General features: G+C 41.8%; 4 protein-coding genes and 1 long non-coding RNA gene across 7 annotated transcripts; 2 read left to right on the forward strand and 3 right to left on the reverse strand.

The window, feature by feature from the left end:
* Positions 1–60: 60 nt before the first annotated feature.
* LOC127775681 (uncharacterized) lies at positions 61–2,280 on the reverse strand. Its single transcript, XR_008018012.1, has 3 exons — positions 2,163–2,280; positions 1,584–2,084; positions 61–1,481 (listed from the first exon to the last, which is right to left on the reverse strand). It is a non-coding gene; the product is annotated as an uncharacterized LOC127775681 (long non-coding RNA).
* On the forward strand, positions 1,519–2,606 carry LOC127775680 (casparian strip membrane protein 3). Its single transcript, XM_052301962.1, has 3 exons — positions 1,519–1,799; positions 1,896–2,019; positions 2,180–2,606. Exons 1-3 carry the CDS (start codon positions 1,585–1,587, stop codon positions 2,393–2,395), a joined length of 555 nt encoding a protein of 184 aa, XP_052157922.1. The 5' UTR covers positions 1,519–1,584; the 3' UTR covers positions 2,396–2,606.
* LOC127776343 (pentatricopeptide repeat-containing protein At5g06540-like) lies at positions 2,417–11,062 on the reverse strand. The gene is made up of 3 exons (XM_052302702.1): positions 9,217–11,062; positions 2,691–4,633; positions 2,417–2,557 (listed from the first exon to the last, which is right to left on the reverse strand). The coding sequence occupies exons 1-2, from the start codon at positions 11,020–11,022 to the stop codon at positions 3,068–3,070; spliced, it is 3,372 nt and encodes a 1,123-aa protein (XP_052158662.1). The 5' UTR covers positions 11,023–11,062; the 3' UTR covers positions 2,417–2,557; positions 2,691–3,067.
* LOC127775679 (protein BOBBER 1-like) lies at positions 6,697–9,149 on the forward strand. The gene is made up of 6 exons (XM_052301960.1): positions 6,697–7,229; positions 7,950–8,122; positions 8,250–8,298; positions 8,403–8,569; positions 8,668–8,751; positions 8,846–9,149. Exons 1-6 carry the CDS (start codon positions 6,812–6,814, stop codon positions 8,882–8,884), a joined length of 930 nt encoding a protein of 309 aa, XP_052157920.1. The 5' UTR covers positions 6,697–6,811; the 3' UTR covers positions 8,885–9,149.
* An 11,149-nt stretch (positions 11,063–22,211) lies between the features above and the next one.
* LOC127777347 (NEP1-interacting protein-like 2) lies at positions 22,212–24,621 on the reverse strand. Of its 3 annotated transcripts, none has more exons than XM_052303921.1 (5): positions 24,268–24,621; positions 23,776–23,954; positions 23,395–23,430; positions 22,986–23,153; positions 22,212–22,631 (listed from the first exon to the last, which is right to left on the reverse strand). In XM_052303921.1, the coding sequence occupies exons 1-5, from the start codon at positions 24,392–24,394 to the stop codon at positions 22,509–22,511; spliced, it is 633 nt and encodes a 210-aa protein (XP_052159881.1). In that variant the 5' UTR covers positions 24,395–24,621; the 3' UTR covers positions 22,212–22,508. The 3 variants fall into 3 exon arrangements, with proteins under 3 accessions (XP_052159881.1, XP_052159882.1, XP_052159880.1); XM_052303920.1 differs by having other exon boundaries at positions 22,214–22,631; positions 23,395–23,478; positions 24,268–24,617; XM_052303922.1 differs by lacking the exon at positions 23,395–23,430.
* Between the last annotated feature and the right edge of the window lie 759 nt (positions 24,622–25,380).

Here is a 25,380-nt window from a genome sequence, read left to right on the forward strand (position 1 = left end):
ACATCCCATGCGATGTGACACGCTTGCTGGGCTGACTCTACATGTAATGCCTGGGCTGAATAAGCCGTAGTCTCTTGGGCATTTTTATTGGGACTGTCTTTCGAACGACTATTGGGACTGTCTTTCTAACCTTTAGCAGAAATACAATAAAAAATCTGCCAATTATAAGTACGGTTTAATTAATACTCCCTCCGTTTCGAAATGTTTGACGCCGTTAACTTTTTAGCACATGTTTGACCGTTCGTCTTATTCAAAAAAAAATTAAGTAATTATTAATTGTTTTTCTATCATTTGATTCATTATTAAATATATTTTTATGTAGGCATATAATTTTACATATTTCACGAAAGTTTTTGAATTAGACGAATGGTCAAATATATGCTAAAAAGTCAACGGTGTCAAACATTTCGAAACGGAGGGAGTATGCAATTATAATATAACTATCGAATAATTATAATATAGCTTGAATGTAAGTTGCATGTAATTACTTCCTTTTGTTCCAAAATAAATTTATCTTTTTCATCATTCACACCAATAAAAACAAATATACCCATATTATTAAATACCAATGCAATTATTTTTCATTTTATCTACTCTCAATATAATTATTTTCTACTTTTATAAACTTTGATCAGTTGATGTAATGGTTACTGAGAAGTGAACTTATTTTGGGAAAAAAAATCCTTCGTAGCTATTTTTTATGGTTACGGGACAATGAGATTTTTGTTTTTGCAGCTAGCATAAATATCAGTTCACATCCAACGGTCAGCACCAATCTCAATACCCATCCAACGGTTTAGAAATCTGACTGATATAGCTACCAAAAATCTGTCGAATGACAGATAGCAAAACCATTTTTATTGTACTGCAAAATCGTCAACCGTCAAAATTACATCCGGCTCCTTTGGGCCAACCTCCCTTTGGGCCAACCTTTTGGGAGGAGATAGAAGGCAGTGCATATGAGCAATTACTCAGTTTTTTTTGAGGTAAAAGCAACTACTCAGCTTAAAAGGGAAGTGGTAGCGCTATGCATTACAGCTGAGTGTGTAGGTGTAGCCATATATGTTTCTTTGAGTTGGCAGGGGCAGGAAATAATAATACACCAACCCAACTTGCTTCACAACGAAAGAGAAGCTCCAGACAGAATAGCAGATATCCCTGCATCTTATGAAATGACTTGCAACAGTGTGTATCAATGCCTTTTTTGTAGTTGGAACGAGCTAACGAACGTTCAGTTGAAGCCTCCTGCATAACAAGACGCATAGCCATGACACAAGCCAGTCCCGTGTTCAGTGGAAGTTCAGTAGTCCACTGGTGTAAAGAGGGCCAAGAGGCCACAAACCCTGCATGAAACAATGCAATTGGTCTACTTGGGGCAATTGGAGTAGTTACCAGCCGAAATGCTCCTGGAAGTACGTATCAACACAAATCCTGCACGGCCACCTGCTCTGGCATCAACGGACCTAATCCACTCACATTACCTGCAGATTACCATGTATATATGTGTGAGAAAGGTGGAATGGTTTATTCAAAACCTCTTGAGCAATTTGAGTTTCACAGGTTCAAGAGCTGTAGAATCTCACCATGGAAGGGTCTGAGGAGCATGGTGAGACCTCAAAGGCACCCCTGAGCAGGGGGGTCAGTAAAGGAGTGTCTATACTCGATGTTATACTTCGCTTTGTCGCGATCATTGGCACCCTCGCGAGTGCCATTGCCATGGGCACCACCAATCAGACGCTGCCTTTCTTCACCCAGTTCATCCGGTTCAAGGCGCAATACAGCGATCTCCCAACTCTCACGTACTTGCAGAAGCCTCCTCAATAGTTGATAGCATTGCTTCTTTAGATAACTTATGGACATCTGATGGTTCGATCATTTTTATCTCTTGTTGGCAGGTTTTTTGTGGTGGCAAACTCTATTGTCTGTGCCTATCTCATCCTTTCACTCCCACTGTCAATTGTACACGTCATTAGGAGCAGGGCTAAGTATAGCAGGCTCATCTTGATCTTTTTCGATGCGGTGAGATTATCACTTTCTCCAGTTTACTGCATATCAGTTTTGAACACTAAGTTTCTTCTTTCATCCTGAATAAAAGTGTGACAGTTACTAACTATACAGTAAAGAATGAATAGCATCAGCATGCAAATAGATTGTTAACTTACCTGTGATTCTTGTGAAGGCAATGCTAGCTCTGGTGACCGCGGGGGCATCTGCTGCAGCAGCTATTGTGTACTTAGCACACAAGGGAAATGCCAGAGCAAACTGGCTTGCTATTTGCCAGCAGTTTGATTCCTTCTGTGAGCGCATCTCTGGCTCCCTGATTGGCTCATTTGCAGCCATGGTTGTGCTGGTACTGCTCATATTCCTCTCGGCTATTGCATTAGCCAGGCGATAGACCAAATTGCCAACTGTTTGCTTCCTGTAGTGTGAAGTATCATATTATGGCGAGGTTCTTGCACTTACTTGCCTATGTAATAATCTGTGTGCCTATTTTTCTCTTGCTATCAACCTCTTCTATCTTGTGTATCCCCTTGATTGTACACTTCATATACGAATGCTACAGAAAATGAAATATAGATGTGGTGTTATGGATTTAAAATATTGTTGTACTTACGATCACAATTGTTGTTAGATTGCATCAACCAAATTACCAAAGTGTGACAAGTGTCACCAAATGATTAAATTCATACCTGCTAAGTGGCAGTGAGCCAGTGATGGTGCTAAGTGCTCATCAGACCATGATTCAGAGGTTTTGAATATGCTTGATCATACATGGTATAAACAACCAAGTCACGGGATCTTATGAATAGCAAGTTCATCTTGATCTTCTTCTTTGATGCAGTGAGATTATCCACTTCACTTCATATCAGTGTTGAACACTTAGTTTATTCTGTCATCCTGAATATCTGTTAACCTCTGCTCCGTCTCCACCCTTTGATGTGTAAATACCAGAGCAGCATGTAGTTGCTACTCTCATCCTCATTCATGTTCATTGCTGACGATACTTTGTTCGGCAGTTTTGAATTTGATGTACTGTTTGCATGCAACTCCATATAATATATAGTAATCACGGTGCAGAAAGACCAGCAGGTTTACGGTCAATTTGAGCATAACCAGCAGCTTTTCTTATCCCTCTTCTATCCATTGACCTCCGCTCTGTCTCCACCCCCAACCATTCACCAGATGAGGCATAAATTCCCGAGAGCAGAACATAGTCAGCACTTGCATCTTCATTCATGTTTAGAAGCTTCTCCCTCACAAGCTTGCCTAGGGTCATATTGCCATGGGTTCTGCAGGCCCCAAGCAATGTCCTCCATACGACCGCACTTGGTTCACACCTCATGTTGCTCACAATCGCATATGCTTCATCTAGTAAGCCTGCACGCCCAAGCATGTCTACTATGCAACTGTAATGCCTCGCATTGGGCTCAATTCCATACCTGTCTTTCATCAGATAGAAAAATTTCTGACCATCTTCAACTAATCCAGCATGGCTGCATGCACCAAGTACACATAGGAAAGAAATCTCATTTGGGTGTATTCTCTTCTCGAGCATTTTCTTGAAGAATCGGACAGATTGTTCTGCTTGTCCATGGAAGGCCAGTCCTCCTATGACTGAGTTCCATGTCCAAACATCCGTATCCTTCATCGTGTTAAAGCCTTCGACTGCAGTATGTAAATCGCCACACTTTGCATACATTGATACCAATGCATTTCCAACAACAATGCTTATCCATGGCCTCCGTTCCAAGTGCAACTGATGATGTATCATCCTCCCTGCGTCGAGCGACCCCGTGTTCGCGCAGCATGACAACAAGCTAACAATAGTCGCTTCATCAGGTGTCCACCCTGCTGCCCTCATCTCATCGAACACCTCCAACGCATGTTTCAGCATCCCTTGCGCGGCGTACCCAGTGATTATGGTGTACCACGAAACCACATCCTTTTCAGGTGCACGGTCGAACAGCTCCCTCGCATTCTCCATCTCTCCATGCTTTGCATATGCGCCCAGCATCACGTTCCAACAAACTATGTCCTTGTGCGTACATTCATCAAACATCTTCCGTGCAGCAGCCATGTCACCTCTCGCCGCATGCCCCGCTATCACAGCCGACCACGCCACAACATCCCCCTCGCCGGCCTCGTCAAGGAGCACGCTGGCAACCCTCAGATCCCCGCACTTGGCAAACATGTTGATGAGCGCATTCCTCACGTAGGCGTCCTTCAAGAATCCCAGCTTCACGACCGCGCCATGGACCTGGCGCCCGGCGCGAGAACCCGGCAGGCCGGCGCACGCCCGCAGCAGGTAGCAGAAGGTGAACGCGTCGGGCCGCAGGCGGGAAGCCTCCGTCATCCGCCGGTACACCGCGAACGCATCTCCGGGCGCGCCGGCGTGCGCGTACCCGCGCACCATGGCGTTGTGCATGAAGAGGTCCGGGCGGGGGATTCCGTCGAACACTTTGCGGGCGTAGCCCATTCTGCCGCGGAACGTGGCGACGCAGGAGAGCAGGAGCTCCCGGAGATGCTGGAGACACGCGGCGGCGATGCCTCCGACGACCAGGTGGCCGTGGATTTGCCTCACGGCGCGCGGGCTCAGACGCGCCGAGCCCTTCCGGATCATGGCGTGTATCGTTGTTGGTTAGTCCTGTCGTTGGAGAAGAGAAACGAGATGGCTGGCTTGGTTTGACGACTTAGTGATGTCTCAAGATGAAATTTGTATAGATTGAATAAAAAGAATATGTTCTTTTTTTTTTTTAAAACATAGCACAAAGGCATAGCTAACAATACGCGCACACTCATCTCTATAAACACACATGGACACTCATCCCTATGAATATACACATGCACACCCTATCCTTATAAGCATCTCCGAAAAACTGTGTATTCAGATTGACGAAGTCACCACATGTATCACTGAAAGAATAATTAGTCGTAAATGCAAGCACCTGTATCAAATGTAGGATTTGAACCTGGGTGTGTGTGTGTGTGTCAAATCTAGGATAATCTAGATAGGTTGGTTCCACCATAAGGGCACTCAAAGTGAAAGCCACTCAACCAAGAAACCATAAGATGCCACATAGACTAAAGACACGGATCCTAATTTTGGCATTCCCATAGTGCAAAGAGCCTCGTGAGTGACTTCAGTTTTTCGTTTCAGCCCTGCCCCTTTCGATTTCAGCCCTCATTTTTTTTCAATTTACAAATAAGTCCAAAATTTACACTAACCATCCTAAATTTGAGAGAAGAATATAAATCCCACCCCCTAACCCCACCACCTCATCCACCCCCAAAACCCCCCTCCCATTCCCCCACACCCCCACCTCGGCGAGTTCATCGGTGACGAACTCCACCACCTCCGTCCCCCACTCCGCTCTGCAATGAACTCTCCCTGCCAACGGCCTCTCCCCTCTCCTTGCCGGCGGCCTCTCCCTTCTCCCTGCCAGCAGCTTCTCCCTGTCAACGCCTCTCCACTTCCGGCGGCACAGAGCTCGATGCTGGGCGGAGTGGCGACGACATCCTCTCCCCTTCCGCGGCCACGAACTCCAGATTTGGCCTGGCGCTGGGCGGCGAGGGCGGAGGTCGATCTTGGCAGCGCAAATCAGGTCGACGAGCTCCCCGGCGGTGGCGCGGAGTGGTAGGCTGCAGCCGCCTGGCTCGAGGCGGCGAGGGTAGAGATGGATCTCGGTGGCGCAAATCGAGTCACGAGCTCCCCGACGACGACGTGGAGTGGGAGGCTACAGTCGCCGTCAAGCTCATGTGCAGCGACTGTATGTGGCGAGGGACTGGCATGGTGAACGGCTTTTTCAGCTTTACCTGTGCCTTTTTCATCTTTTTCAAACAAGGAACTCGCCTCTTCGTTGAGGAAAAAAAGTTCTGCAAAGGTGCGAGGGCCCACACCTTCTCTCCTCCACGACATCATGAAGTCTACGTGGTGGGATGAAGGAAAACTCCCGCGTGAAGCACTGTGAATAGCCTAACAAACAAACCTAAGCTACGCTCACTTCACAAGAAAAGAAGATGTTTGTCCCCTATTGTGGACCTTTCTTTTTTTTTCTTTCTTTGGGAGGGATGCTTAGTTATATTGAACAACGTTTTCTAACAACTCCATTATTTACTTATTGGCTTATTAATTGAAGCTAAAACTAAAATTTTAAAATATAATTTCAAAATTAGTTTTGATTTTTTTAATGCTAGATTACTATTCAGCATTAGCTCTTAATTCACCATAAAACATAAATTAAAAGGTTTATTTATAAATTATTTTCAATTGCTTCATGTATTTTTGCAAGGCTTATCAACAGTTTTTCCTTAAAATTTCCCAAATTTTAATTACTTTTGTTTTGATTCAAACACCCAAACTTGCACGATTAAATACAAAACCCGAGTAGAATTCGAACCTTTTCCCAAATTTAGGTTACTTTTTTTTTTGTTCAAACACCAAAACTTGCACGGCTGAATACAATTCTAGTAGAATTTGGACTTCGAAATACTACTAGAAAAGATGGAAATCCAGTCCCAAGCATTGTTAAATACAAACTCGTGTAGAATTTGGACTTGGAATTACAAGGAAACAGGGAAATCGGGGTCTTATTTGTAATCCTCGGTCCCACCTGTCATCCACCCTAAGGGCCTTACACACCTCCGGAAACTTCTAGACCAATCGGGCCCTTATAAGCGAAGTCCAAAGCCCCAAGTTTCCTCTCCCTCGAAAACCCTCGCGAATCTGAGATCCCCAAGAATTCCTTCTCGAAAACCCTAGAGGAGAGCGAGAGAGAAGAGGCGGCGGCGGCGGCGGCGGCGGCGGAAGCACATGGCGATCATCTCCGACTTTCAGGAGGAAGAGGCTCCGCCGCGGCAGCAGCAGCAACCGGCTTCGGCGGCGGCGGCGGCGGCGGGGAGCGGCGACGAGGTCCTCGCGGCGGAGCTGGAGCGGAGGGGCGGCGCGATCCCCTTCCTCCAGGCGGCAATCGACGTGGCGAGGCGGCGGTCCGACCTGTTCCGCGACCCCTCCGCGGTGAGCAGGGTCACATCGATGGCGTCGGCGGCGAGGGCTGTGGTGGAGGCGGAGGAGAGGAAGGCGAGGGAGGCCAAGAGGAAGGCGGAGGAGGCGGAGAGGAAGGCGGCCGAGGCCGAGAGGAAGGCGAAGGCGCCCGCGGAGCCGAAGCCGGAGAGCTCGGCGGGGAAGGATAGCATGGAGGTGGACAAGAAGGAGGAGGGCAACGTGAGGAGTAAGTACTCTGTTCCCATGCCCCCTGCAATTGTTAATACTGCTGAGTTTTAGGGTTTTGATGCTAAATGTGCTTTAGATATTGATGACTTTGCTTGTCAGGGATTTAGGAATCTTGATTATTTGCGTGATGCTAATACAAACTTCTTTTTGTTGTTTTAGTACCTTAATTTCTGTCTGCTACTGCGGTAGGTTCTTTTTGTCTCTATAGAACTCTTGATTAAGGCTAATATTGGTTTATACGATCTATTCCTCACAACATACTTAGTTTTCTAAAAATAACATAGGTATACTTCGTAGTTGGAAGATGGATTTGCTGCTTAGCTATTTGCTGCTGATTACCTCTGGGTAAAACAATACTGGTGCATACGGAGTAGTATTTAGGAATTAGAATAAACTTCATGTATTCATTATTTATTATAAGTAAGTAAATTCCCATTGCAATTGTCAAATTGATGCAGAACAAAGGTATCTGTTTCCATTAGATTTGAAGGCCAATTTCAATCTGGATGAATTTTACTTTGGTTTGCTCAATTGATGGGGCCTGCAGAAAGTTGGTTTTGTGCTATGCTATATCCCGAGAAACAACTGAACTTAATTTGATATAACCATGTAATCCTACCTGTAGTAGTCCTTTCATTTGCCTATTGGCGAAATAATTTGCCCCAATTTTTGGAGATCAATTGATTGGCGTCTAACATAATCCTCTTCTATGAAACAGAACCAAATGCTGGCAATGGCCTTGATTTGGAGAAGTACTCTTGGATTCAGCAATTGCCAGAGGTTACCATCACCGTACCTGTTCCTCAAGGAACGAAGTCAAGGTTTGTCGTCTGTGATATTAAGAAGAACCATCTGAAGGTTGGGCTGAAGGGCCAGCCTCCTATCATTGATGTAAGTACCAACTACTATAAACTGATGATTTTTCTTGTGAATGCATTTGTTTTGGGAAAAAAAGCACATTTTCTCTGAATCTGATATGTGGTGTTCTAATTGTCTAATTGTGGCTCTTTCTGGACAGGGTGAGCTTTTCAAACCAGTCAAAGTTGATGACTGCTTCTGGAGCATAGGTATATGATACAAGTCCTTCACTTTTACGAAGTGACCTTTTAAAATACTCTCACCTTAGTTCATTACTGACAAAAAAAACATTTGATTCTGATAATATCTTCAGAGGATGGAAAATCGCTGTCCATTTTGCTGACAAAGCAAAATCAAATGGAGTGGTGGAAATCCGTAGTGAAGGGTGACCCTGAAGTTGATACACAGAAGGTGGAACCGGAGAACAGCAAACTCGCTGATTTGGATCCAGAGACTCGACAAACTGTGGAGAAGATGATGGTAAGTTGAGCAATCCTTGATCCATAAACAATCTGAGCTAGAGAACTTCACAGTTGTACAAAGCATGGTGAGCTAAATATTTTTCCTCTATTGTGCAGTTTGATCAACGCCAGAAGCAGATGGGTCTTCCAACAAGTGATGAAATGCAGAAGCAAGACATGCTCAAGAAATTCATGGCTCAGGTAATTCGCAGCAGATGATCAAACTGTGTATGCATTATTTCGTTAACCGCCTATTACGCTTCAGTTACCTGACTGAACTTTTTTTTTGTTACAGCACCCGGAGATGGACTTCTCCAATGCAAAAATAGCTTAGAACTTATAAATCGAGAGTGACCAGCAGTATGGAGAAGGTTGGAGATGCTGAATGGAGAACTACATTTCATCTCGTTCTTAGTGTCTGTCGATGGATGGTTTACGGGTTTAGCAGTGCGTTCTTAGTGTCTGTCGATGGATGGTTTACGGGTTTAGCCGTGAGGTGATTGGCCTCGCGTCATTTTGTGAATTTTGTGTTCTTCAGAAACGTGAATCCGTGCTGTTTCCTGAACCTTTGAATGGATAGTAAAATCAGTTGCACCCCAGTGACCTCTATTTGTGAATCGATTGGTAGTAAAGAATTTCTCTGCATCAGCACGTCTATTTTTCTTACCAGTAATCTTTACACGAACACATGCCATCCTTGAAATGATGGAACCGGCTCCTGTCCCTAACCACGATCTCACGCCCAAACACGCGAGACACGTACTTGGTCGCCTCGTGGCAATCCCTACAAACTCTCAAGTTCTTGGTGATTCGCAACGTCTCGCGCGGCCTCGCGCGCAGCAGCCCGAAGGCGATCGCGAGCTTCTCGCTGTGGCACAGCAGCGCCGCCTCCTTGTCTTCCTCGGCGACGTCGTGCAGCGCCTCGCCGGTGTCCGGCACGTACCCCTCGGCCCGGATCCTGCTCACCATGTCCACGGCCATGGCGTAGATCTCCCGAGCCTGTGGGTGGCGCAGGTTCCCGCACCGGAACTCGCAGGCCTCGCCGTCGACCTCGATCACCGACCGCCCGGCCTCCTTGCTCACGTTCCGCTCGTCCATCAGCCGCCGGACCTTGCCCACCTCGTCCCACCGGCCGGCGCCGGCGAGCAGGTTTGCGAGGAGCACGTAGCGGCCGCTGTTGTCCGGGTCGAGGTCTATGACGCGCCACCCGATCGCCTCGCCGAGGTCGACGTCGCCGTGGATCTTGCATGCGCCGAGGAGCGCGCCGAGGACGGCGAGGTCGGGATCCATTGGCATTTCGTCGATCACCTTCTTGGCTTCGTCTAGCTGGCCTGCTCTCCCGAACAGGTCGACCATGCAGCCGTAGTGCTCTCCCTTGGGCTCGATGCCGTGGCGAGACACGATGTGGTTGAGGTAGCGGCGGCCTTCGCTGACCTCGCCGGCGTGCGCGCACGCCGTGAGCACGTTCAGCAGCGTGACGTCGTCGGGCGCCACGCCTGCGGCCTCCATTTGGTGGAATAGCTCGAGCGCGTCGTCGCACCTCCCGTGCACCGCGAACCCGCCGATCATGCAGTTCCACGTCGTGAGCCCCCTCGCCGGCAGCGAGTCGAACACGCGCCATGCCTCGTCGACGCACCCGCACTTGCAGTACATGTCGACCACCGCCGTCGCCAGCTTGGCGTCCACCTCGATCCCGCTCTGCTCCACCCACCTGTATATCTCCCTACCGCGACCCAGCGCGCCCGCGCCCGTGCAAGCCACCAGCGCGCTCGTCGCCACAAACCCGTTCCCCTCCACTCCCAGCGCCCGCATTTCGTCGAACACTTCCAACGCATCCAAGAACCGGTCGGCCTTGACGTAGCCCGAGATCATGGAGTTCCAGGAGACCAGGTTCCTCGCGGGCATCGCATCGAACACCTCCCGCGCATCGTCCACGAGGCCGAGCCTGCACAGCCCGCCCACCATTGTCGTCCACGACACGACGTCGAGCGCGCCGCCGCCGCTGGTGCGGAAGAGCACGCGGGCGAGGTCGGGGCGCGCGGCGGCGAGGTAGGCGGCGAGGAGCGCGTTGAGCGAGTGGGCGTGGGAGTGGAGGTTGAGCTTGAGGAGGAGCGCGTGGAGCTGGGCGGCGAGCGGGAGCGGCGCGGCGGGGAGGAGGCGGGGGAAGGTGAAGTGGTCGGGGAGGAGCGGGAGGGAGAGCATGAGGGCGAGGAGCGACGCGGCGGCGCGCGGCGGGAGGGAGGCGAAGAGCGGGTTGAGGAGGGCGGGGCGGGGGTCCGGGTGGTGGGCGAGGAGGCGCGCGGCGTAGGGGAGGTGGGCGGGGTCGCGGGCGAGGAAGGCGAGGAGGCGGCGCGCGTGGGGCGGGTGGGAGGCGAGGCCGAGGCGGACGAGCTGGGAGTGGTGCTGCCTCAGCTCGGCGATGGTGGTGATGGGGATCGGGGTCGGGGACGGCGCGGTGGTGGTGGCCGACATTGGTGGAGGACGAGAGCTTGGAGAAGATGACACGAGCTGCCAGTGATAAGGTCGATTTTTAGCTATGGGCCAAGGTTTAACGAAGGAATATCCTAATTTCATTTCCATCGGAAGTAGGAGAGGATACAATTTTTTATGGCAAAAAAAAAAAAAACGCAGACAAACCTTACAATAAAAAGTTAAAATATTATAACAATCATGATATAGGCATCATAGGCATCGTCTTAACAAAGTTGGGAAAGGTCGATAATTCAATTGTTCCATGTTTTAATGGAGTCGATATTTGTGTTAATTCGATAAGGCAAGTATAAGGGGATGCTTGGTTCACTTACTCACTTTACCAAACCTTGTCATACTTTTTAAGACATTTGTTTGTTTCACTTTTAAAATTGTAATATGCTACAGTTTTTTAATTCAAAGGCCCACATGTGATACACTCATCTTTTAGTCAAACCTTGTCTAAGGTGTGGCCATCAATTTATAAGTCACATCTAGCTAGGTTTGGCAAGGAGGTTTGGTAATGTTTGGGAACCCCTAAATTTTGCTGCTCATGGTGTCCATACCCCTCAATAACTCTAAAGATCTACTCCTATGTTAGGAATTCACTTTGCTTCAAAACGGTTTTGTGGATATGATTTCATCCTACAAAATTTCTTCGTCTTCCCATTCTAACTCTTGTGCCCAATTCTACATAAACACTCCCCTACCTCTCTTAGACTCCATCCATGTGACAACCACTTAAGTATAATTGGCTTGTGGTGTCTATGGAAAATCTAATTATTGTATTTTGGCGTTTTCTGATGTATTAGATCGACCCTCTCATGGGGTATATATAGGAGTACATATATAGGAGATAGAGACTTGGAGTACAATACAAGTAAGAGTAGATTTATCTCTAGGATTCTATCTCTAGGATTCTATCTCTAGGACTCTATCTTATCTGTAGGATTCTATCTCTAGGATATATCTTATCTCTATAATTTGTATTTGACTCTTATCTCTAACTAACATATTATACTTCTAACATTCCCCCTCAGTCGTAACGGGAGCGAAGCAAATGATTGCGACTGGATTTGAAATCTTCTGTTTCTTCATCTCCTTCAACTCACCATCATCGATTGCATCTCTGATGGATGGTCCTCCACCTGTTGCCTACGTCCCCTTCTGTGTCATCCCTTGACTCTTTTCTGTTAGTGTTTTCTAATTATATTTGCCTATTTTGACACATAGATCTATGTCTCTAAATATGTAAATGGTTCTACTTAAGTCCTAAAGTCTAAATATCCTTGATCAGCGTATATTTGTCTATTTTGACACATAATCTGAGCCTAAAAGTCCCTTCGTGGAAAGTTAGGTTGAAGGGCGCATCATGTAGTGGTTGTTCGAAATTACTATTGAGCCCAGCCGTGTTGCAAATACACACTTTTTATATGGAAGTTTTTTAGATGGAAAATCTTTCGGATGAAAAGAAAAGGTATACACTAGGAACACAACTGCTCTAAAATAACAATACATGTTGTTGTCAGCTGAAATTTAGATATCGAGCTCCACACTTGATTTATCTTCATAAAGGCATATATGCTAATTAGGGACATTTGGACCTCAAAGTTACACATTTTAGGGCTCCTTTGATTTGCATGATAGGAAAAAACAGATATAGTAAAAGCGCAAGAACTGAAGTAGATCACACCTAGACAATACAAGTCCTTCTCAAATCCTTCTCAAATCCTACAGGAATCAATAAACATAGGAAAGATAATACGAGTCCTTTGATAATGCCATGGAAAAACAAAGGAAAATTCACAAATAAATCACACCTCTTGCTACTTTTCCTATGAGATGTGAAGCATAGTAATGTAATCCTATGAAAAGTTTTTTTTTCATTCCTATGAATCAAAGGGACATGTAGGAAAAAATTCATAGGAATTTGAATCCTATGAAAATCCTTTGCCAATCATATGAATGAAAGGGGCCTTAGACCCCCTTTGATTCAAAGGAAATTCATAGGAATTTTAGATGATTTCATTACTATAGGAATTTTTCCTACATAGCCCTTTTAATCAAATAAATGAACCCTATGGAATCATATAAAATTCTTATGGAATGCCTCTTTTCATGCAAGTTTTAGAGGAAATTTAATATGAGGTAGAATCTCATGGAAAGAATCCTTTGAGTCTTTATCTCTTCTCAAATTCCCGTGTTTTTCCTATGGCCCAATCAAATAGTCATTCATATGTTTTTCATGTGTTTTGCAACCCTCTATTTTGCACTTGCATTTCTATTTAAATTATATGTTTTTCCTATTCATCCTTTTTTTCATTCATGTGACCTGAATGGGCTGAGCTAATCATTAAGGTTGCGTTCTTAAGAGCATTTTTATTGGGCTACTTGTACTTCGTGAGCACACTTCTTTGACTATTAAATGGTGTGTTTCATGAAAAAAAGATTTATATGGAAGTTTCTTTTAAAAAAAAATGAATCTATTTTTTTTGGATTTTATAATAGTTTACAATTGATTAATCATATATTAATAATTTACCTCATTTCACATGCACGTGATAAGCTCAGCTAATAAGCACTTTACTACTCAGATTCAATCTTTGGTATTGGCAAGACGCACAGCTGTTGATGTCCATACATGAATATTTCTACTCGTCTCCATAAACAAGGCAAAAAGAAAAGGTTACTACAAAGAATAGCAAAACTTCCTTCACAATGCAAACAGAAAATTAAAAGTCTTAGCATGATATATACCAAATTGGACCAAAGAACAACACCGCGATTGTTTACTGATATGCTTGCAAGTAGTTTAATTCTTATTTTCAAAGACTAGGAAAGAAAAAGGTCACAACAGGTAACAAACCATAATGAAAACATATTAGGGAAGCACCAAAACTGTGATGAGTCGTGCGTAAAGTACTCTCGGTATGAGCTGTTTAAGTTTAGTTTAACTCACAAAATTACACATACGGATTAAAGATATTTACCCGTTAGTTTGTCTTTTTTATGTGTGCGTTTTATAAGGGAAATTGTCGCATATGTGCAAATTATTCGTCCACAAATATAAACTTCCACCAACAACTGCTTATTTAATTCACTCATTTTACCTCAGTCTTCAACCATTATCACATAATGAGAGACATAATTGTCTTCTCCTTCATTTTCAGTCTCTTAAAAAAATATATAGAAGTGCTTATATTTATGTCCTGCATAGTGGTGTAGGAGCAACATGTCCTATGTAACAGAAAAATGACAAAAAAAAATGCTACTCCTAATTAAATGTTACTCCATCCGTTCTAAATATATAAAAACCTAATACAATAAAAATATCCTCCTGTTTAGATTCGTAATATTAGTATATATCTCATCTAATACTACTAGTACAGGTTTTTAGTATAGTTTCTTATTAGTTATATTTTGAGACTGAGGGAGCATGAACAAAAAAAAAATGTTGGCACAGAAACGGAGTAGAATTTATTTATTTATATATATATCAGCTAGCCTTCAAATTACGTGCTACCGCTAGTCTCACGCAGTCAAGCATGAACCTCGTGGTGAAGGAAGAAGACGTACACGGGCACACGGCCATGGACAGCACGGCAATAATGTAAGCTCCGGCCGTAGCCGTGAAGATATATAACGACGGCGAGCCTCCTCACAGCGACGTTTCCAAGGTGGTTGCGGCTGCACTGCACACGGACCGAGCTAGGCGCGTCATCATCATCGCCGCCGGTTGCCGCCACCTGGAGCTGGAGAAGTGCGACGGCGAGAAAGAAGAGGACGGCGACGGTGAGGAGGAGAGCAACGGCGCCGGAGTCGGGGAGGAAGATGCCTGCAGTCGAGCCGTCGAGCTCGGCCGCCCAAAGCGCGGCGCAGTAGGCGACCATGACGAGGGCGATGGCCGGAGCAGCAAGGCGCGCCATTGGCCGCGGTCGGCCGGACTGTGTTGTTGTTGGTTATTTTAGTCGGTCGGCGAGATCGTGCTGGGTATCTTGCAACACCTTCTTGCCGAGAGACCAGCTGCTATATATACACACGACGCCGACGACGACGGAAAACATGGTCCATGTCACAATGTTTATGTCACATACAATTAAATTAATGAGCTAGCTTTCCTGGTTGTTTCTTGCTGGAAAAGTACGGTAATACTAGAGGAGTTCGGTCATCACTGGGGCCCCTAAGGACGTCGTTCCATCAATCCGGTGAAGGTCAAGGGGTAAAAGTTTCGGCCGCCGGAGTGCAGTAGCCAATAGCCGCAATTTAATACTTAAAAATTTGTAATAGTGTAGCTAGTTGAATGGCCACTGGGCAATGGAATGAAAAGAAAAAGGGGGGCGGATAGATTTTCTTTGTGAGATCGAGAGAAACATTTTCAAAGCGATGTGGACATATTCGTTCATTTGACAGCGAAAACTGAAGTATTTTGATGAAATTTTTTATCAAAACTAGTAAGGTGGCCCGTGCATATGCGCGGACACTTATATTGTTGAAAGGTAAGATTATTGTTTGTTCAGAAATTTTGTCTCATAAATTCAGGGCAAACTAAAGTTTGGATAATGTTATTTTATAATAATTTAAGGGTTCTATTTTTCTTAAGGTATCTTAGAAAACCATTCACAAACTTTTGAGTAGAAGATGGATTAAGTACTTGCGACTCTTGAATCATGTTTTTTTTTCTCGAGTAAATAAGAAACTATTGCTAGTTAATTATTATACAGTTCGTATATACATACCGTGTAGTATGGTTGCAAAATTAAAAATGTAAATGCAAGATACTCAAAATTATTTTGATTAAATCGTCTCATGAAGGCGCATGATATAGTAATAAAGGGAGGGAAGCATATGCATGGGAAAAAAAGAAGAAAGAGAAAAATGAAAAAAGGGAGGGGAGGCGTACCTACCCGCGCACGTAGGTGCGTACCTATGTCAAGGTGGGACCTCGTAGTATTTAGTTTATTTTAAGATCAATTTAATCTAACAGTTTATAATATTGGACCTACCGATTTAAGTGAAAATCGAATAATAGGTATTTTGATTTTTTTCTTAGAATTTCTAATATTTGCCTTAATTTATTATAGCACCACGTGGCAGCTTGAGAGTATTTTAAGGAATTTTAAATGACTAATTAGAATATTAACTGCGCAATATATTTGTATGGGACATATGGTAATATTTGTTCCAGCTTTGTCCATGTTTATATACATGTTGAGAGAAATTAATTTTGTGGCTAGCAAGCCATTAGATGTCTAATTAATAGCAATTAATTTTGACACCTATTTACAATTGTTCAGAGCAACTCTTATATATTCATCTTATGACTTTGATGATCCGTTTATCACCAATTTACTGATCACCATGGCTCGTATGAAAAAAATATGTACTTCCTCTGTTTCACAATGTAGGTAGGGGACTAATTATTAAAGTCCCTTTCTCCGGCCGTGTTTGTGGCTTGGCCAGCTAAGTTCTTTCTTATGAAAATGGATAAGCGGTATGTTCCATATGAAAACATATTATTTGAAAAAATAAAATAAATATATCAGTGTTATTAGTATTCTTATGTTAGGCTATTGATGTTAATGAATCTAGATAGATATATATGTCTAGATTCATTAACATCAATATGAATATGGGAAATGCTAGAATGACTTACATTGTGAAACGGAGGGAGTAGTACTTAAGGTTTAGGATAGCTGAAATTGATGAATTATATAATTTATGTGATAGCTATTTGAGGGTATAAACGAATGAATTGACTTCTAAAAAGTTAGAATGTTGTTTAAAGAAGACACCGTTTAGAAACTTAGAAAGCGTGAAAAAAAAATCCAAAATATAGAATCGGAAAAAAAAAAGAGAGGGCCTTAAACTCCCTTTATCACTATTGTCGTAGTAAGAGTTCTGTTGATATTCGTCAATATTGCGCTCACATTTATAACATAATGATTCCTTTCACCTGTACGAACAAATAGTACAAAATCCAAATACGACATAACACAAATACATTATAATTGTTATGTAATCAACTCTTGGTTTCAACTTAAACAGAGCTAATTATTGCTGAGAAAAACACAAACCATGGTGCTTAATTATTCTCTCGCTGCATCACACCTTTAATTTTCTTTTCATGTTATTAACAAAATTAATCATCTCCATATATGATTTGATATGTGGCAAAGCGGTAGCGCTATAGCGGTTGTGATCACCTTAGATGTCTCAGACACTATGCTTTGTCACATGTGCGAAAGGCAAAGGTGCAGACGTGCATTGTGCAGCGGGCAAAAAGAGAATTTTGGACGCTTTATTTATTAGCAAACAATAGATCCGATGATTATAATAATAGGTCCACCAGTTCTAGTGTAAGTGTAAATTAGTTAATATAGATTTTAAATTGTTAATTTAATGGGTACACAATATAATGGTGTAGATCTTATTTTGAAACAGTGCATTACTTGAGAATAATAGATAGACCAGTGTAATAAAAAGTAGATCCGATGATTTATATAATGGAGCCATCAGTTTAAGTGCACGTATAAATTAGTTAATATAGATATTGTTTATTTGATAGGTACACGATATAATTGTGTAAAATTTATTTTAAAATAGTGCATTGTTTGAAAATAATAGTGCAAAGTAAAGAGTGCATTATATGATGGTAGAGTCTTTGTTTGTAAAATTTTGATTATTTAAAAAATATATCCATTATATATATTAATGGAAAAAAGAAGAAAAAAGGGAAAAAAAAGGGGGGGGGGGGGAAGGAAGCGTACATACCATGTACGTATGTATATCCTCCATCTGCCAATTCACGGGAGGAGAGGATAGGTGGACCCATTGTATTTAGTTTGTTTTAAGATCAATTTTATCTAATGGTGTATAATATTGGAGCCACCAATTTAAGTGAAAATCAAGGGATAGATGTTTTGCTTTTTTCTTAGAATTTCTTGGATTTTCTCTATTTTATTAGAGCGCTACGTGACGGCTTGAGAGCATTTGTAGGGAGTTTCATGGACTTTTAGTATATAATAGATGGTCAATTCTCGGTTTGTTCTATATACTTGGCTATAATTAATAATGGCTATATTAAGAGAATAAAATTATTTGGAAAAACTTAAGTTGCCTCTTGAAATTAGGATTTTTATGCGGTAAATGTTCAAAGGGGTTGTGTTAACCAAGGACAATTTAGCTAGGAGAAATTGGCATGGTATTTTGAAATGTTGCTTACGTATGAAAAATGAAACTATTCAACATTTATTTTAATTTTGGAGCTAGTGTCACTATGCATTGGAGAGCTCTACAGTTTTCTTCTGGTATATACTCTACATAGTATATCATGTATTTTTGAGAATTGGCTGGTGGGGATTAATAAAAAAAACTAGTAAATTTATTCTTGTTGGAGCATCCGCTATATGTTAGGCTATATGGTTGTGTAGAAATAATATGGTTTTTGACAAGTCACCATCTGTATCTTATATGCAGGTTCTTTTTATATCAACATATTGGCTCCGGTCCTTGGCTCAACTACTAAAGTGTGATGAAGATATCAAGTTAGTAAAACCTGCATGTCGTAATTTTGAATCAATGGTTATGTATATTTTCGTCAATTTTAGATGGAGATTCACAAATAGAATTCAATAATTTTGTGGACTTTTTATGCTGTGGACGTCTTTAGTAGTTGGTGCGTGCTCCTTTTTTTTAGCGTGTGTTTTTATGTCTTTTTGAACTGGTGTAATAATTGGCTATAGCTCTTTGAGCAAAGACCATGATTCTATTCCATTATCTAAAAAAGTGATGTGGACATGTCTCTATAAACGACTATAAAAACAGAGTTTGTTCTTCTTCCGTCCTCTCCTACTGCACGAGCGTGCAACGTGAGAGAATAAAAACATAAGGCTTAAAGAAATTTCTAGCCCGTTCTAAAAAAACACAAATATTAGAAAATGACCTAATATCAATTAAATAGAAGGAGGGAGATTTCGAACCCAGGCTGGCTAGCCGGAAAACCCCTGAAGCTAGTCCAATCTCAATGGTATGGGCTATTACGATTCAATGATCTGTTACTTAGTAATGACAAAATGTTGAATATTGCTATGACTTAGGTGCTATCTATCGAATGTTGTTAAAGTATGAGGTTTGTTTTGCTAGCTGTAAAAGATTCTTTTTTTGAAAAAAAAAAAGGTTTGGCAAGGCTATTTGTCATGCTGGTGTTTGAGCACATGAACATGGCCTCATGGGCATTTTGTATAGCAGATCAAATGCTTATTGGCATCTTGTTTTAGTATGGCTCATCTGGTTCACAAACCAAACAAAAATGTGAAATACATAATCTTTGGAACATCTCATGTACAAATTCATCCTTTTAGGCCGATACAAAATGTAGGATTAATTAGTTATATGTTTATGCGTGTATTGCCGCCGCAGATAATTCCTGAGATGACACAGTCAAGTGAAATATAGGGTATGTTTGGTTTGTTACCAAAATACTTTATGAAATTTTGATATTGTCGAATTTTGATAAGGAAACTACTAAATATGTCCCTACCATCACAACATTACCAATCTCTACCAAAGTTTGGTAACTTTAGAACCTTCCACTTACAAAACTACATCAAAATTTGATAATGCCTCAAACCAAACAACACCGTTGCATTCTTGTCGATACCAAAATTTTGGTTGTGAGACGTAGATGGTCAGTGTCTTCTGATGAATAATTGGCGCCATGTCATGTTAAGTTTGATTTTGTTGCCAAGAATGAGTTTGTCTCTGAAGGTTTAACTTGATGGTGTGTGCATGTTGTCTAGGTGTTAGAATTTTGTTCCTAGACATGATTGCCCGGCAAACACCTTATCGGATAATCTGATTTAAATGTCGGATAATCCGCATCCGTCAGATTTTAGAGATACCATATCCTCATCCGCATCCGCATCATACTATCCGCATCCATATCCACCAGATTTCTAAAAACACATACCATATCCTTGTTTCGGACGGATTCGGAGCAGATCGGATCAGATATTATCCGATCCGTTTTTACCCCTAAAGTTATGGTACAGGCTTTTGAAAGATGAGGCAAATTTTTCAAAGGGAAGCACCCTGCTATGAGGGTTGATCGTAGTGTTGGAGATGTCCAGATGGCGTAGAGCTTGGTGATAGTTTTCCAGTGCACCCTTAGGTGTACTCCCTCTGTCCAAAAAAACCCAACCCTACCTTCCCAAGGTGAATATAAGAGTAGAGACAAAGGACCAAAATGCTCCTAATCAATAGCAAAGTTATATTGATGGGTGGATAAGTAAGTGGTATTGAAGAAATAAAACTTCTCGATTTACGGATCGGTGATAGGTAAGAGGGTAGAAGTTGGTTTATTTTAGGACAAATTTTAAACTCTAAAAGTTGATTTATTTTTGGACGGAGAGAATACGTGATTTCAAACTCGTATGACGAAGATATGATTGATTGGCCTAGCTTGCCCGTAGGGTTGTCTTGGGTTAACTAGAAGTGTAGGGGCATTAAGGGAATTTCATTCAACTCTTAGGCTGCACAAGACATACTAATTAATCCAAGTGCTACACCGCATGGCAAACACGGTTCCCTTGTTTCATTCTTCCTAAGGACATGAACAATTATGTGACATTAGTAACTAATGGGATGTTTAGATTGTAACCAAAATAAAGCTTATCAAGTTTTGGTAATTTGGCAATATTGCCAAGTTTTGGCACTATTCTAGCCCATTTAAAATCCCATGCAAGCATGCCACATCTTCACTCACTATCGATTAATATTCTAGCCTATTTTAAATCCCATGTAAGCATGGCACATTATCTATAATATTATATTATAGAGATCAACAAGTATGTGTCAAATCATTTTCCTCACATTATTTTCTCAATATTTCAACTTTCATCATTTCGACAATATTTAACATATACTCATCCATAAATCACACAGCAAAACGCAAGGTATCACCTAGTAGTATTAATATAAACAACCCCTAAGAAAAAGGTGCCAGATAGAATTTAGTAACTTCTTTTATGATGTGGAGGAAAGAGAGTGATAATAGGGAATATCATTATTCGCTGACCGGAACACGAACTATTAGACAACTTAATACATCGATTAGGGCATGTACAATGGTTGTCAATAGTACTGGTCTTTTAGCGTTGCTAATTAGTACTACTTGTTGATATGGAAGAAAGAGAAAAATGAGAGACAAAACATCGTTGTTATGTATAACAACGGCTTAACAACGACTCTTAATCACTATAATATGGAAATATGGTTGCATGAGGATAAAAAAATGAAAAGAATATTAACAAAAGGAATATTTTTTTAAGTTAATGATTAGAGCCTTTATCGTCTCAACTATTGTAAAGACACGGTCTCTAAATAATCTTGTATTGTTTAAGAGACCATGCTTGTTTCTACCATTGAACATGCCCTTGGACAGCTTAATACATCTGCACCATTAATCTACAAGCTATTTATATACTCAAATCATTAATTATATGAATTTATTTGAGACAACCAGCAAATAACCTATTGTGCCAGTTGTTTATATGTCTAGATATGATGTGAAAAATTTATACAGACAGGAGTCAGTCCTAATCATTCTTTATGCTTTAAGGTCCTACGACATAAGACCTTCGTCCGGGAAAATCTGTTCCGACTTCCGAGAATGTTGAATGGATTTGATTTCAGGGTTATAAGAGGAAATATTAAATCAATAATCAGTTACAAAGTTGATCGCCTTTTTCTTATTATTTTACTGGATGAGATTCATACCGTATCTCTACTATTATAAAAATTTCAGATGTTTTTACCGGTATTTTGGTATATTATCCGTGTATGAGTCAGTTTTAAGTTCGTTCGCTTTTAGAAATACATATCCGTATTTAAGTCGGTTTTTAAGTTTGTTCGTTTTAAAAAATACAGAAGGAGTCGTATAAAAATCTCTTTAAAAAATTTGCATGTTAATTTGAGATGAAAGTCAAACTTTTAATTGCAGCTTATGATTTTCTTAAAAAAATATCCAAGCGAATTTCCAAAGTGAACTTCATCCTAACTAAACCGTATAACAATAATAAAATTAAAATAACATTCACCCGTTACAACGCACGGGTAAAAAAACGAGAACTAAAGATGGAATAATTATTTACCGTCGTAGTAGCGCATCTGGTTGCAAAGGGATGGCTGTAGTCCGATTGATAATGTGAACATTGCAGCAACATCACAGTGCACACCCATTTTTCCAGATATAACATAACAGAAAAACGAACACTTCTATTTTGTTACATCTCATGTTCTCAGCCAAGTGGGAAAATGAAATGTTTAACCCAGAGCGCATCCGATGCAGAGAACTTTTTTTTTTTGAGAGAGACGCACGTATGTAGGACTGATTTACAGTTGGGTAGAAACTTTCTGTGCATGATTATAACACATATTTGCCACAAAAGCATGTCAATTTGGTTCTAGGAGAGCCAAACGTCATCTATGATCTACACATGTTGCCTACATACAGGGCACGAGCCATGGCCAACGAGCCATTTGTCCACGCAAGGCTGATGGAAAGTGTGAGAGCATTTCGGCAATCTCCTCACCGTCTCTCCAGCCACAACATCCTACAAGAGCAATTCAATCCGTCAGCATATCTTTTTTATTTTGAAGGAAATCGGTCAGGATATCCAAATTAAATCAAACAAAAATAGCATGGTAAATATTCAGACAAGTTAAATTCCAAGTTCTTTTGAGCAAATCAAATTCCATGTTCTAAGCAAAAGAATCCCTACACTGCGAGCTACTTCGATTTGATAGTTAGTAGGACTTAGGAGTATACTCCAATATACAAATATGTACTACCTTCTAAAAAATCACTTTTATACATGAATCATTCCAATATAAAAGTGAACTTATTTTAAAATGAATGGAATAGTACTAGGATTCGATTCCCAGTATATGTGATGTGGAGCTTGTACCTGCAGGCAAATAGGGCAAGACAAACTTTCCCCAATTGAGCCATTATTATGATCTATCACGACATGGTATGGCAATTTCATTAAAGAATATTTTGAAAGCCCTTCTCCGGATGGAACATCTCCTAGGATTTCATGTACAGCACCATTGACAACGTCTGCAATACCAACCTGTTGACATAGTATTTTGTTATAAAAAATATTAATAAAATTTGTTTAAGAAAAAGAGTATGTAAACTTTCAGTGAAAAAAGAGTGGTCATTAAACTTTGAAATTCCAACACAAGCCAATTGACATTTGAATTCTTCACTCACTGTATACCACTGAATATTTGCCCCCCAAAAAAGGATACTTTTGCGAATCCCAGTCGTGGCCATAAACCTATTTGTCATATATGAAATGAGACACTGACCTGCCAACGATATGTGATATGTCCTGATGCCTCATTCTGCTCTTGCACAAAACGAGAATGAATAAGCTGCTTTACAAAATCACCCTGGAAGCCAAACAAATGATTTTTCATATAAGCATATTTTGCCACTGGCCAATTTCCCATCGTAATTAAAAACATTTCACAAAAACACCTCAAAACATTTTCTAAAATCTTGGCCCAAATACTCCTCAGGGAAAACAAAAAAGAGAACTATCAAACACAACAATTAATGCAATCCAAATGGACACCAAAACGCGCGAATGATTAATTGAACAGTTGAATGAATGATTGATTGAACAGCTGAAGAATCAAGAATGAATGATTGATTGAACAGTTGAAAGAATCAAGAAGCTTACGCACCATGGACAATGAACCAGGCGAGCTTGATCGATCTTGGCACCAATACGCGCGAGAGGCCTCAAGGATCTCAATGGAGAGGACAGCACCAGCAAATGCCCCTAGCCCAGCTCCCCGGAGAACGCCGCCGTCGGAGGCTCTCCCGGCCAATGCTCCGGTGACCGCCCCCGTCAAGCCCCCAGCTTAATTCATCCATCATTTCATACCAAACCAGCACAAAGAACCAAAATCAGCACCAAGAAGAAGAGCTCGAAGAAACGTTCGGATTAATCCTATATCAAGCATTTCGAAATTCCAATAATCTTCAGGGATCACAAGAAATTAGTCGCACGCCTCGCCGGTTAATAGATTTCTTGGCTAATTAATTAAGCTTCGAAGTTCCAACCATGGCGATCCTTTCCGTACCAGACAAGAAACACACGCTGATTTCCTGATTGTTTGCGATAAGCGACCACGAAAGAGGGAGAGAGAGAGAGAGAGAGAGCAGGCGCGTACCGACGGCGAATATACCGGTGAGCATGCCGGAGACGACGCCGCGGAGCAGCCTGGAGAGGCGCGTCGCCGCGCGACGGCGACTCTCCTCCTCCGCCCTCGTCATGGCCGCCGCCGGCGCCACCTCCATTGTTCACGCGGGCAGCCCAATCACAGGTTGCCGATCAACGCCGCGTGATGGTGGCGGCGGCGCTCGTCCGTCGATCGCCGGGGTTGCGTCGCGCGACGGGGAAGGAGGGCTCGCCGGGAACGGAGGGGGAGAAGAAAGGGAAGGCGTGGGCGCAAGAGAACGAGTCTCTCAGCTTAGTAGTTGGGGCGATTTGGCGCGTGAAAAACATGAAAACTATTCTGTTCGAGAAATTCCGTACGGAAATGGAGATTTTTGTTCGATATATTTTTGAGATTCCTACGAACCAGCATTGTTTCGTACCAAAAGTCATCAGTTTTTTAATCTAGAAATAGATAAAGATATTAATACTATGTAATTAGTTTGACCGAAATTTGTGGCTGTTAACGCAATAGTCATCGGTTGGTGATACAATCTTCCGTTTCAAGCAACGTTTAGTTGAAACAGGCAACGCTGCACATACTGACATACTAAACTCACTTAACTACAATAATTGAGAAACGTCTTTAATTCCGGCTAGCTACATAAGGTGGTAGACTAGTCGGTCTGAATTAGAAACATCACCTCTTTTAATTACTTAACAACAAGAATCTATCTATTATATTATTAAAACAACTTTGAAACGAGGCATCACGTTCGCTGTGGGAACTACAAATTCCCACATTAATTGGATAAAAAGAAAAAGAAAAGAAAAAGGAGAGTCCAAGTAGAAGTACAATCTAAAAATAGCTGAAATTCGGAATTAAAAATAAGCAATATTGAAAGAAGTTTCCATACAAGAATCCAATACGAGATTAATCAAAATTTTTAAAAAATAAAATAAAATCCAAAATTAGAAAAGAAAAGGATAGTCCATGTAGGAATACAATTTTAAAATAGCTAAAATTCGGAATTAAAAATAAGTAATATTAAAAGAAGAGTCCATATAAGAACCCAATACGAGATTAATTAAAATTAGGAATAAAAATAAAAATAAAATCCGAAATTAG

The sequence above is a fragment of the Oryza glaberrima genome, chromosome 6 (assembly GCF_000147395.1).
Source record: "Oryza glaberrima chromosome 6, OglaRS2, whole genome shotgun sequence".
NCBI classification, from domain to species: Eukaryota; Viridiplantae; Streptophyta; class Magnoliopsida; order Poales; family Poaceae; genus Oryza; species Oryza glaberrima.